General features: G+C 42.5%; 1 protein-coding gene across 1 annotated transcript in view; it reads left to right on the top strand.

Annotated features, from left to right (window-relative positions):
- Positions 1–14,377, top strand: part of LOC126398948 (protein eva-1 homolog A) — a 110,739-nt gene that overhangs the window by 23,347 nt on the left and 73,015 nt on the right. Inside the window, exons 2-3 of the mRNA XM_050058613.1 lie at positions 8,928–9,151; positions 12,295–12,418. Of these exons, the coding sequence (XP_049914570.1) occupies positions 8,928–9,151; positions 12,295–12,418 (348 nt within the window). The remainder of the gene's footprint in view (positions 1–8,927; positions 9,152–12,294; positions 12,419–14,377) is intronic.

The following is a 14,377-nucleotide window of genomic DNA, read 5'->3' as shown; positions in this document are numbered from 1 at the left end:
TGCCAGAGTGCGGCCAGCTCTTTTGAGGGAAACCTCCGCTCTCCCCAGTAATCATGACTTAAAGGGAATTCCTCCTCCAGCAGCAGGCCTGCAGCTCTGCATCTCTGAACATTTGATGGTTTGATGGCTATAATTTGCTTAAAATAACACCAATAAAGTCATGAAGCTGTAAATGCCTAAATACCTAATGTACCAAGATGAAACACGGTACAGCCTTTCATTTTTAGCTTTCAGGAGCCTCTTGGTTACTTTTTATGGAGTGTGTTTTGAGGTGTTGTTACAGATATATCTTTATTATATATACACAATCTATTTAAAGTGGTTGCTCTTATTCATACAGGCAGTTGAGTACCTCTAAAATACAACATAAACAGGCACTTTGAGCCATTAAGCTAAGCTGTAATCTTCTAATATTCTGCAATATTATACTTTCTTGCCCAACGCAAGAGGCTTTACAAACATTACTTCACAAGCAACATAAAAGTGGGCGAGTAATAAGCAGCAGTAAGCCTGCGCTATTATAACACGTCAGTAATACTTTATGCTGCAGTGCATTGTTCATTCTCCAGGCTCGACCAATGGGAGGAGGCGGCATCTTTCAAAGCAGGGGGAAAGCCCTGAGCATGAGTAACAGACAGACTCTCCACCTGAGCTGGAGTCAAAAAGCTCTCTCTCCCTCCTCCCCTTCCCCCTCCTGCCCTCAGTTCATGTCAGAGTTACCTGTTGTACTCATTCTTAGCAGACACTGAACACCTCAGCTTAGTGGACAATGAGGAAGTTAGCAAGGGCCTCCTCCTAGTCTGACCTGAAAGGAAGGAATGCTAAGATTGTAGTTAGGGCTGCCCCCGACTAAGAATATTCCAAGTCGACCAATAGTCGTCATTTAGGGCCATTAGTCGACTAGTCACCTGCATGTTTACGATATTAATTTAATTATTAAATGATATATTTTGGTGGTTTGAGTTGAAGGTGTGAGAAAGAATAGTATCAGTAACATTGTTAACACTGTGCTACATTACAGAGAAATACAAAACCGTACTAATGAACCTTCATTAATCATCATCATTCATCTATGTATTGGAAATATTGGATTCAACAACTGCACCTTTTTTAATTTGTGTGTGGACAGACATAGTGCTGTCCATATTGTTTGTTTGTCTGTTTGTTAGTAATCTGTTGTCTGTTTTTATCATTGGACCTGGAGTCTGTAAATAAAGATAAATATATATTAATATAGGCCTATATTTTATCTACAAGTGCACGTCACACACTGAGCAAGCCGCCTGTTAATGACGCTGTCAGCTAATGGGCATGTAGCTACTTCCATATTTCAGATGATACGTCATGTTTGTAGTTGACCAATGAAGATGAGTTTACATATCACCTTGGGTTCGTCCTTCACCTTCTCAAAATGATCCCACACTTTGGATTTCCTGCCCGACATGTTATTAAGTAGCCTGTGGAATAACCGCAGGTACCAGCCCTGGAAATCTGGGGTTGTACACATTCCGGGTCTTTAATGCCTGGAAAACACGAGGTCGGGTGCTGGACGCTACTCTTGTACCTTTTTTGTGCCAGCTTTCAAGAGCACGGCGGCAGGTTGTGTCTGAGGTTGCCAAGCAACCTTGACGAGCATTGTATAGCCTGTTTACCTGAAATCCCGTGTGCAGAGCTGATCTTCCTCCAGGCGCTGTTTATAAGTGTGTAGGCCTATCGTCCGTGGGACAGATGTAAAGCTCTGGGTAGCCCTGCACTAACAGATCAACTTTTCCGTATTTATCAGACTGAATATTTACAGAAGAAGGGAAAGATATCTGTCGGCTGTGATTGGTTTGTAACGTGACTCCTGTCTGACTGCTGAGAGTGGCCTCTTCCTGTGTCTGTCCTTTCAAATTAAGGTTTTGATTTATTTTGATAAGGCGCAGCTCCTAATAGAGTTTCACCTTTTTCTTTGCGACTAAGCGACCAATGAAATCTTGCCGACTTATGAACTTTTTGGTGGACTCACGTTTGGTCGACTATTGGGGGGCAGCCCTAATTGTAGTGGAAGCTCCAGCTGGAGGAGAGTTTTATATTAGGACTGCCTTAAGATCCTTGGATGATACTTAAATACCAAGTTGATGCCAAAGTTCTAAAACATGACGGTACTCGTATTTTTCCAGTACCGTAGGTATCAGGGATGCAGTTCTTCCGCACCTGATGGGGCCGCATATGTACCTACAAATGTTCTAGTCTGCTGATAAATGCTGAAGAAAGAAGAAGGATGGCAACATGCATGGAGGAACAACAATAGCACGTGGGAGATGGCGATGGCTACATCTTGACTCGTCTAGAGGAAAAGTCTGTTTTCCTGAGACCTGCAAGGAAAGTGGCACATATTTATACCTGAGTGTTTATTCTGCACCCATTGCTGTGCATTTACTGTTTTTTCTGGTTAAAAAATGTTCAGCTTTGGCTAAAATGCCGCACTCGACACTATCACTTTTTACCCAGCCATACAATCACAGTGGAAGATGGGCGGACAAATACCACAAAGACCAACTGTCACATCTATATGTACAACAACAACAACAATAGAGCAACAAAATGTTAATATACGGTATATATGTGTCCTTGCGCACAACATGTCATGAACCCACTAGTATAAGTCTGTGTATAAGTATGGGTAGGTCATCAGGGAAAAGAAGTATCGAGAATCATGGAATGTCACTGTTATTGGAATCGACTACTAACTTCCTGATATTGTGACAAGCCTACTTAATATAGAAGTAATGAAGGAGCATATTTACCCACGCTCTGCTGTAAATTAGCATTGGTATGTGACCTGCACCCGGTTGTGATTAATCAGTGATTCCCAGGGAGGAAAGCCTTCTCCAACAGGCCTCTTACTGTGTCGTGTTGACACAACACAGCGGCCCGTCACTAATCTCCATCATACCTGACCTTCACCATCACTGGGTCACACTTTAGGGTCACCACATGACCACAAATGAGGAGCTAACAATCACAAGGGCCTCTGATTTCTGGCTTTACCAGAAAGATTGAAGCTCAAGCGTGGACATTTCCACCTACTGACAGGTTAAAGTCGCATCATAGGACAAGATCCCATCTGTGTCGGGCAATAGATACAAAAGGCAGGTGCTGTTGTCTATGTTTACAACAAATCCCTGTGCTGCTTGTGCAGAGATTAAATGGACCTCGCACGCCTTTCAATCCAGATCACGACAAGGGCGACCTGTTTGTGCACGACCAGCATCGCGACCGCAACCTCCTGTCTTTTAATAACCAAATAAACAAACCAGCAGACATAATAGTGCGGTGCTTTTGTCAAGGGAAAGGGCAGAGAGCTAGTTAAGGAAGGAGTCTGGCCCCACATGAAAAGAAACCGAGGAGGAGAGACGCCTGGGTGTTCCTCGAGCATTGTTCAGCCTTCTGCCTCTGAGGGACACCTGTCATTGGCTGGGCGGTTTACACAGGTGCCTTAACCCCGCCTGATTTGTTGGCCTTGAAAGGAGGCTTCAGTCAACAGGTAGCGTGAAGGGAACAATAGTGACGATCCTGAAGAAAAGAGAGGGAGACAGTGGGAGAGTGGGAGGAGGGTGGGATGGTGGAAAAGAGAAACGGATTCTTTAGAAAGCACCTGAGGGTTTGTGTGAGATAATCTGTTTGCTTTTCGTCCCACTCTGAAGGGTGGAGGACGGCGTATCGGTGTGTTTGCGGCGCTCTCTCTTCAAGAAGCTCCTCCTCCTGCGAGTGGCCTGCGCGAATTCAATCATCCGTCTTCAGCCCTCTCCGTTTCACCCTCTTCATAACCTCGGCCGTTCCCATGGCTACGCCGCTGTACCCGAGGCATGGTTAGCTGGAGGGCCACGCAAACTCGAGGTCTCTCATGGCACTGGCACTTCGCCAAGAACCAGCCTTAATAATGTGATACTGTTACACCAGCACATCACACACACCCTGGCCTCGAGAGCCAAGAGGAGAGGCTTGTTCCTACCACGTTGTTTGTGTTGACGTTTTCTCTCTGTGTGTGTGTGTGTGTGTGTGTGTGTGTGGTCTCGCTGCCAGGGGGAATGCCAAGTTCCCTCTCACCCTGTGTGGAATGTGGCAGGCAGAGCAGACCTGTGTGTGAGAGGGAGATCACTGTGGGAGGAGAAACTAGTTAAGCCGACACGACTGAAAGAAAGAATCAAGATTTTCAATAGTGACGCCATAAAAAAATCGGATGTCCCCTTTTCATGTTAAATTGGGTGACACAAAGAGAAAATGTTTCATCATCCAAATCCAAACACCTACATTACATGTTCATATCTCACAACTTATTTCTGAGTTTACGGATTTCAGTGATTTTTAATGCAATATGATGCAAGTTTAGAATCACTTTTTATATTGATGTTTTTCTTATTTCCTTCACAATGGTTTAACACTTGCAAAAAAAACTGTATTCATTAATTTGAATTAGTTTTTCCCCCAAAATAAGTGGAATGAAATGGTTAAACCTTCCATTTACAGTGCTGCATGACAGGAGGAGATGATGTTGTAACCATTTTTCCCCAAAATACCCTCTGAGTTTGAATTTTTTTCTAGTCCAGAAAAGCCTATGTTACCCTCGATCATTATGGGACCACAATGGTACATTTGGGCTCTATATATTTTGGGAAGTCGTTTTTGTTTTTGGCCCTCTGCAGCCTGCTACTGGTTAGATTGAATAGGTTTAAACTATGATTTGTCAGTCCTGAGTATGTACAGCTGAACGTCTCTGATCCAATTCCAATAGCGGTGCAGGGGACACGTCCAGTTCAATATTTAGAACGTGCATATGTCCCCACCCCCAATAAAAACATAAAAGTAGCAGAGGAGTATTATTTTGACAAAATTAAAGACATTTGCACAAAAATTGATGCAGAAAAGGCACAAATTGATTCATAAAAATTCACAGAAATCCAGAAAATTCAGTGTCTAATGCCCTGCGTTTCCTGGGGGAGGACCCCAAGCCCCATGAATATTTGTCCCTCCAACCCTAGACCAGGGGTCAGCAACCTTTACTATCAATAGAGCCATTTTTGACCAAAAATCATTTGAAAAACTGCCTAGAGCTGCAAAACATATTTAAGTCCTATGGCAACGCAGCCTATTATGTCTCAAGTAGCCTATTTTCATAAACGCTTTACCAGGTCTGCAGTGGGTTATTTGCAATTACGTGGTACGTTAACTCTGCAGCGTTAGCGGTGAAAGCCAATGAGACTATCTACGCACTATTAAATTCTCTATTTGTCTCTGAAACTTTCACTTAACTTTTACTGAATTTGGAATCCATAGCTAGCCAAGCGAGGGAAACTCAAGACTACTGTAGCCACTGCTGAGGTTCAGCAAAATTTATTAGGGCCAAGACAACAACAGGAAAACAACCATGATTTAATTCCATGTGATTTTTTTTTGCCAAAGCCACAGGGAGCCAAGGGAGAGGGGCCAGAGAGCGTCATGTAGCTCCAGAGCTGCAGGATGCCTTCCCCTGTCCCAGACTAACCTTCAATTTTATTGTGAAGTTTGAAGAATAGCCTGGCCAAAGCAACACGTTGCCCTTTAATTCCAGCATGTTATAGGCATGTTTGTGCACCTGACACTGGAAGAGGATCCTGCTTGTATTTAAATCTGCACGTTTTGATGCTAAGCTTCCAGTTTCTTTACCGGAACACAGTTGATTTCCTCTATTCTTATGGTAACTGGTGCTCAGAAGGATCATTGTCTCTTTCTGCCTGTCCTCCTAGATAAACCATTGTACAACGTCTAGTTCTCCATGTACAAAACTTTGCTTTTTTTTTTTTTTGCAAAAGCATGAAAAACCATTTAAAATTAGTCATCTCAGCCATCTGTCTGTACCCAATCAAGCTTTTCTGGCAGGCAATTCTAAATTTTTGAACAGTACTGTGTCTAAATTTTAGCAGTATTTAAAGACAGCTGCTGTTTGGACTTTACATCCTGATAATTCAGTACGCAGCATGCAAATTATCTCTAAATAAACTGCGCACCTGTCCCTCCTTTCACAGCCCAGCCACAGGTGGAGGCCTGTTACTGCAAGCGATGGTGGTTTAATAACCATCTCTATTTAGAGACGCTGACCTTTCAAAGCCTGAGAATGTCTCTCGTTTCCCTTCCTTCTTTTAACTGTGGCCATGGTGATAAGGGGACAATGTGTGTGTGTTTGGTGTTTATCCAAGTGTGTACGTGCATGCGTGCTAACGTGTGTTAGAGAACGATGTTGTTTCCTCTTCCCTACCAAACACTAACCAAATACAGGTAATTGAATCACAGTGTGTCCACTTAGTGTGTCTGTGTGTGTGTTGACTTTCCTGTAAATGTGTTTACAGAGCACTTAGCAGGAAGCTTGAGCTCGCTTTGGAAGTTTTCAGTTGTTGAACATGTAGAAATAGTTGCATTTTTCCTAAATAAATGAATTAAATTGTCGCATAATGAGTTTAATTTAGATATTAAAACCTGAATGAATTTGGAAATTGTTCCTCCTCTGCAGCAGCCAGCACATAAACGTTCCAGATAAGTCCAGAAAGACATGACAGTGGCCGGGGGATCAGCTCTCTCCTTTATCTGTGCTTTTCCTTCTCCGAGGCTGGAATGTTAATGGTGGCTTTGTGATGGGTTCAGCTCTCCTGTGTGACTGACAGGCTGACTGGCAGCTCTCAAAGACTCTTAATGGGAAAGCTGAGAGACTTCAGTGTTTTGAAAGAATGAGAGCTTTTATTTGATTCGAAGCAGCCTCCAAGGTTAGAGAAAAGTTCATGCGGTTCTTCTTCCATTAGATGTTTTTTTATAAAATGTCTCTGTTTGCAGTCTTGTTACCAGTTGGTTGTGTGGTGCAAGTGAACATTGTTACCTGCATGCAAATAACGGTGCATTGTGCAGAGTTAGCAATGTGTTAAATTCCTTCAGAACCCTGTCGCAAATCTGTAGAAAAAGCCCCGTAAGTCGGTCTATATGCTCTGTATCCTTGTAGAAAAAGTGTAATAATGTCAGGCTTTAAAAGTCATCCTCAGCAGGTATTTTTTAATATCAAACAGATAAGAGTATGTTCTACAGCCATGACTGGAGGGCTGACGCTAACAGCTAAATAAGCTAAAGCTTTACCCTGCCTGTGTTATTGCGGTATTCTGGGCCTGGAGGCGTCTTTCAGATGTAAGCAGTGATCTGTCAGGGCTTGCTGATATGCAGCACTACCAAATGTCCATGGAAACACATTATTGAATAGAAAGGATCACAGGAAGCTGTAGCATGCTGCCAGCTAGGGCTGTACCCGACTCAGAATCATGTCAGTCGGCTCAGATGTGGCTGTTCAATACAAATATTTGACTGTTTGCTCCTTTGAACAGGGTTCAGAGGGACAGTCAAAGCTCCACATAGCTCTGTATGCAAGTCAACCAGAGGTCCTTTCATTCTTATGAGAACCTCTGTGATCTCTGATGTGTTTATGTCTTCAGTTTTCATTGTTTGTTTTGTTTATTTGGTCTGGAATTTGCCTTGAATACGTTGAAAAATTAGAACTTTTTGGGTCAGATTTTGGACAGACTATATGCACTGCGCCACAGGAAGTTAGAATAAAAAGGAATAAACCGACAGATAAATTTTTTTTCTATGTGAAATGTTCAACAGCATACTTAGCTAGCTAACACTGGTAGCATGCTAGCTGTGAGTCCATGCACAGTGGGTCATACGTCTTGTAATAAAATATTTCACACACTGACTACACACCTATCAGGCTAACCTCCTCGCTTATTTGTCACCATGCACTATTGGTCATGTTTTTGTCTCTGTACTGCTCCATGAGCAAATTCAACAAGATTGGATGGCAAAAAATTACCTTTTCTGCCATTTCCGCAGTGCAGTTTCTAACAGTAACAAGATGCATTTCCTTATGTTGAACACTAGGGGGCTTACTTCATATACTACAGAGAGTTCCAGGGGTGACGTTTATCTGTAGGCCGACATGGAAGCTAGCATCGCGCTGGTTCCCTTGTCAAAAAGCCTAGAGGGTTTTTCCAATGCAGTTTGGATTACTGTCGAAAATAAGCTCTGTGGGAAACAGAAATTAATGAAACTTACACATTTTGTTAAGCAAGAAAAGACATGATATTCACAAATGAACATCACCTTCATGATTATTGAAGTCTAAATGCAATCACCAGAAGTAAAAAGCTAACGTTAGGCTATAACAAACTACGCTATAGTCGCATGACTTAACGTCACCACCACAACAAGACTGTAGAGCTGTGTTCGGCGTGGCCCGCCGTGTTTACGTTTTGTAGTCTCATTTGACCTCTTGTTAACAATCGCCTCTATAAGACACATAGAAGCATCAGTGTTCAAGAGTGGGGTGTTTACTACCATATTTTATGTCGTAAATCAATCAATCATTAACTTGTGTTAACCACAGACCTTATTTAAGGTATCTAACCAAAAAACTATTCAAAATAACCATTGACTTGGAGATTAGAGAATTGTGAGTGGTAAAATGCCAACTCATTTTCAGGTGACTTTTTTTTACCTCTAGGCAGAAGGCAAAAGGTAACATTATCTTGGAGCCTGAGCGGGAAAGCCTCTTATTCTCGGAGCATTCAGACTTACCCTGGGTCTGGGTCTGCAGCTGCCTGTACTGGAGAGCAGCATGAAAGCAAGGAGCGTTCACTCTGTAGTACACTACAAACTGACAGACCCATACAAACAAACAATAAATAGAGGACTGCTCGACTTGAAAAATCTCAACATCGATGATGATTCGAATCTTTGATGTTCAGAAGGCAGCCTTACCAACCCTCTCTGCATATGACGTTAGAGTAAAATGCAGGGCCGTAATAAATCTTTAGTGACGGTCAAAGTGTTTGAGGCAACAGCTGATTTGCCATTTTCCTGTCTCATAGGCTACCTGTCCAAAGTGTTGAGGAATTACACCGAGCAGGCCTGTGACGGAGACTTCCTGTCTGTTCGCTGCCCACCACGCACCACCATCACCGTCCAATCAGCTTTCTACGGAAGGAGAGGCGCCTCTGACCCCCAACAGTGCCCTCAGACCTACCAAGCCCTCATAAGTTCGTATAACGGTCGGGAGGATGACCGATATTGTTCTGTGTCCACTGCACTACAGGTAAATAATGAAGCTCACACGTTTCTGATAGTGTTTTGTGTCAGGAAAGGATCGTTTTGTCACCATTTTGGTTACTTTTCCTCATTTTTTAACCTTGAAGCCTAAATTAATTTTGTACAGGTCTCTGAATTCATCCCGAGTGTTTCCCATGCTTCCCTAGACCTTGATCTCACGTCTTTTTATGGCTTCCCTCCTTCAGTTAGTCCACCCCTCACACACACGCACACCCTCACTTGTGGGCTGCAGATCCTTCTGGGAGAAAGTGTCCTGTAAAATGGTCAAATTGGCCAAGGGTTATATTTTGGAGGACTACTGATTATGTAATGCTTTGTGAGGACGTTTTCCGGCAAATTACACCCTCTAAAGAGGAAGCATGCTTGTTCCCATGACACAAAGCGATTTCATGGGGTCTTTGCCTTAGCATCCTCTCCTAAATTGGGATGCGGCTGGACTGGAACCCCTGCTTTGCAGCACCAATACAAACACACACAAACAAACACATCCTGTTCAGCATTCATTCGGTTGTTTGGTTTATTCTTAGTCCCCCTGCCTTCTAGCGTCGAACACCCTCCGTTTCCATAATAGACAGGACAGCCATGAATGCACAGACACAGAGAGTGCATTGTGCTGAAGTGAGAGAATGACTGACTGCTGCGCCACCCACATTAGTACAACCCTGAAGAATCCCATTGTACCACCTGTTCATGACCCCTGGTTTGTTGGCATTACATGAATGTCTCCATATAAAAATGCCTAGTTCAAGGGCATCTCAATCTAATGGTTATTTTCATTCTCCTTTTAAGTGTAAACAGACAACTTTTCAACTTTTCACCACATAGCATTTGCAAGTGGTATTGTTGTTGGCACCACTGTCACTAAGACAACCAGATTACCTTCCGTTTTCCTCAGAGCTTAGCAACGGGGCTCTTTTTCTTTTGACGGGTGGAGTTTCCACAGTAACTGTGGTTGTTTCACCATCCACCATTTCCGCTCTGGGGATAGTAACTGCAAAGAACTTACACTGACACTTCTGATATCTGGGGATAGCTACAGATAGCTACCAGGTAAAAAATGTCGGTGAAGATTCTCACTCATTCATGTCATGGTAATCATAAGTGCTATAGCCTATGGTAGGCAACTGGACGTGCTTGGTAATCAGCCAGCTTCCAAGATGTTCTTTCGAATTCCCATACCATTTGAAGGGCTTTCTTCCCAAATTGATTGGCAACATGTCGGTGAAGATTCTCAGTCATCCAGGTCATGGTAATCATAAGTGCTATATGGAAGGCAAGTGGACTTGCTTTGTAATCAGCCAGTTTCCTAGATGCTCTTTCGAATTCCTGTAAGTTAAAGGGCACTCTTCCCAAATTGATTGGCAACATGTCAGTGAAGATTCTCAGTCATCAAGGTCATGGTAATGTTTGTGGGCAACTGGACTTGCTCAAAGCCTCAAGCAAGTCCAGTTGCCTATGATATAGCACTTATGATCACCAGGTAAAACAAAAGCGCTTTCCTATTCCTGTTTTTGTTGCACAATGGTTGACACACTTTCTTTGTGCTATTAACTGAGCCTTCATTTTCCTGGGAGATCGTACTTAAAGGGAAGTAATCGACTGATCATTAACCTAATGATTATAATGACTTCTTCAGAATGTTTTTTGTGTGTGTGACCAATGGTTCAAAAGCCAAAGGTATTTGATAAACAACAATAGGCCTATTGAACAGGGAGAAAACAGCAGATCCTTGCATTTGAGAAGCTGCAAGTAGCAAATGTTTGGCATTTTTACCTGATAAATTACTTTATTGATTAATTGATTATGAAGATAGTCACAGATTGGTTTTCTGGCAATCACGTAATCAGTTAGTCATTCAATCATTTGACTAATCTAAGTAATTGTCACATTAAAAATGTGGTAGCAGCATCCAGCATTGCAGCACTTGAAATGGATTCTCAATGACTACGTTTCCATGAACACTTTAACTATTATTCTGAATATGACAACATTCTGAATTTGATTCGGGTCATGTAAACAGCATATTCTGTCTGGATATTCTGAATTAGGTTTTTTCGGATTAAGACATTTGAGATAGGCCAATATTATTCAGGTGTATGGAGCATTCTTTGGACATGTATACACAGCATTCAGCCTCAATTGGGGTTTTTATTGCAGTTTGCAACATGCAGCCTCTTGTCTGTTTACAGTGAGCTCTGTACGTTGTCATGGATTTTTTTGTACACAAATCAACTAGTCAGCAGTTTGCAAAGCTGGTGTAGAAATGCATGTCCAAAAGAACAGCCCACATTTCTGGTTTCTAGTTCTTGGATCAAACCTACTGTTAAACATCATGAAAGAATTGGATATCAACAGGTTTTTGGATGTGAGCAAATTCGCAACGCTGACCTCTCTACAGAAGGTGGCTGGAGAAATGAAAAAGGAAGGCTGCTTTCGCACATTGGAACAAGGCCGCCACAGGTGGAAAATTAAAAAAGTCCTATCATGATGCAAAGCTTAGTAGGAATTTTAACTTTTTTGTAGTAGGGTATGTAAGGGTGTGTATGTAATTGTAGTCAGTGTGTGGCCTTGCAGGATGTAAAGATAAGCATTTAATGATATGTGATTCAGAGATCTATGTATCCCTGGTGAATGTTATCTGAAACATTAGGTCGCCTTTTTCTAAAAAAAAATTATTGTCAAGAAATCCCATACAGGTGTATTTGGTGCATCTTTGGGGGAAATACATAGACATCCTTTATTTCTCCCTCTGCATTCCATGATCTATTATAGCAGATGCGTCTCCTTTCATGTTAAATTCGGGGAAGGCTCTGAACAGAATCCATTGAGTCATTCCTCTAGTGAGTGGGATTTCAGTACCAGAGAAGGTATTGTGCTGGAATGTGCTCACCTGGGCTACAGCCGGCCAAAGATGATGAAACCAGAGAAGCAAAAGGATGCCAGGAAATGAGTGGACTGGAGCTTTCTCTTTCCCTGCTCCTCTCCTCCGTATTCCCATGGCCATACGCAGCCTGTTTGAAGTGGTTTTAGGTTTTGCCTGCTGCTGGTCTCACCATCGTTGGCTTATTGTTCTCCCTCTAAACCTCTCTTTGGTCTTCTCCCGCTCTATGTCACTCTTTCCCTCTTTAGAAAATGCTGGACGAGTGCCAAGACAGAAGGAGCTGTCAAGTCCTTGTCAACAGCCGCGTGTTTGGGACAGACCAGTGTCCTGGCAGCAGTAAATACCTCATTGTCTGGTACAAATGCAGACCTAGTAAGTCCGTCATCGTCTTGTATCTTGAAAGTGACACATTTCTGTCCCTCTCTGTGCTGGGACAGTTTTCTCTTTTCTCACACACCTCCACATTTAGTCAGAAATACAACAGGGGTGGGGTCACTGTATTTGCACTTGAGACAAAATATATGACAACATTAACTGTCAAAGGAAATTCATGTCCACATTCTGGTTACATAGTGTACAGGTGAAGTGTCAGAGAGCTTTTTTTTTTAACTGATTAACCTGAGAAGTGTTGCTTTGCTTTCAACTAATCATGGCCACATGACTTGTCTGCTTCCACTGACATTGTTCGTTTCCATATGATGTATATGTACTCTAGACGTAGGCATGATTTTAACTGAAATACAATTTATATTTAAAGTGTACATGTAACAGAGTATTTGCAGATTTTACATCATGCCCCTCAAAGGGAAAAATCTACTGAAAAAACATCAGTATTCTCAGTGAAAGGCAGTGAGGCAGAGCAGCATGAGAAAGCTATGATTAATGTCAAGTTTGATTTGTCTGATTCTAAACGTGTCTTTAAATGGATTTTATGTCAAAATATATATTTATCCTCTGAATGTTTCTCCTCATTTGAGTGTGTCACACTAAGCTGTTTTAAAGGAACTGAATGCGACATTCAGAGCATATCTATGATTCAGAGTTTGAGCCAGAATTGACCTTTTGCAAAGCCCCGTCCCTTGTGATGGTCTGACAAGCTGTTGCAGTAAGCATGGAGCCCACACTGTAACTAACTGCACTCGCTGAAGAAATATTATCATATTTTTGGAAAAATGAATTGAAGTGATTCCAGAGAGAAGCAGACAGAGGGGTCTACAGTCTGTGTTTGAAGGATATATCCAGGATGTCAAACTGACTCAGCAGCAACAACAGGTTAAAAAGACAAAGATAGTTAGAAGCTAAAGCCGAACTATAGGCTACAGATCACAGTGTAAAAGTGAACCACCACATCACTGCTGATCGACACAGAAGACAATGAATATAAAGGGAAACTTTGCTGATATTGAACCAGCTGTGTGGCATCGCAGTGTGTGCAGATGAACTGTGTTTGGCTTCACCCCGTGTTGCTGCGAGCACCGGGACCTCTGCTGCTGGAGAGGCAGGGATCTCCAGGGGAAGCCAAACAACATTCATCTGCGCACAATGTGATGACACACAGCTGGTTGAATATCAGCAAAGTTTCCCTGCTTCCCTTCACTGGTTCCTTTACAGCAGGATCGGTCTTTTTTTCACTGTTATAATCATTACAAAGCAAAAGCAGCGTGTGTATACATTCAGTAGGCTATATCTTCAGTAGCTAGCTAGCTAACCCTACACTTTTCCGGGTTTGATTTTGGTTTTGGAACAGGGAAGAAACATATATCTTTTTCCAACCTCTCCAGGTAACGAGTATCATTAATACACGACGTGCCCCAGGCACAACATTTAGCTCCAAATCCACAAAACCAGCCTGAAAATGACGGAAATCTGAAACGACTGCATTAGAGTCAATGGAGCACAGCTGTGTTGTTGTCGGACCCTGGTCTGAGCGGGCCTGTTGCTACGTTACGATTAGCCAGTCTGCGTCCGGGAGCGGGATATAGCGAAGGGTCAGCACAGTGCAGAGCAGCAACAATTACCTGGCCAATGGGATACACACAGGGACTCATATGCACAAACATGCAAAAACAGCCGGACCCTCTACCACAACAAACAACAGAGAAGCTCGGATTTCAACACTCATGGAAGGAGCTTGACTTGGTTCTCTGTTTAGGATGACATTACTCCACTATGTCTTTACATAGCAAGTTGTTTGATGCCATATTAATTCTCTGAAGGTTCCATACAGAACCAGGTCATTGCAAGATATATATTTTTCTTATTGTCAACAAATCCTATGAAGAGACCAAATCAACAATGTGTTAGTCTGCCTCAATACTTGCGGACTTTCTC

The sequence above is a fragment of the Epinephelus moara genome, chromosome 12, assembly GCF_006386435.1.
Source record: "Epinephelus moara isolate mb chromosome 12, YSFRI_EMoa_1.0, whole genome shotgun sequence".
Classification (NCBI taxonomy): Eukaryota; Metazoa; Chordata; class Actinopteri; order Perciformes; family Serranidae; genus Epinephelus; species Epinephelus moara.
The sequence above is the reverse complement of the archived record's forward strand: the minus strand, read 5'-3'. Positions and strand labels throughout refer to the sequence as shown.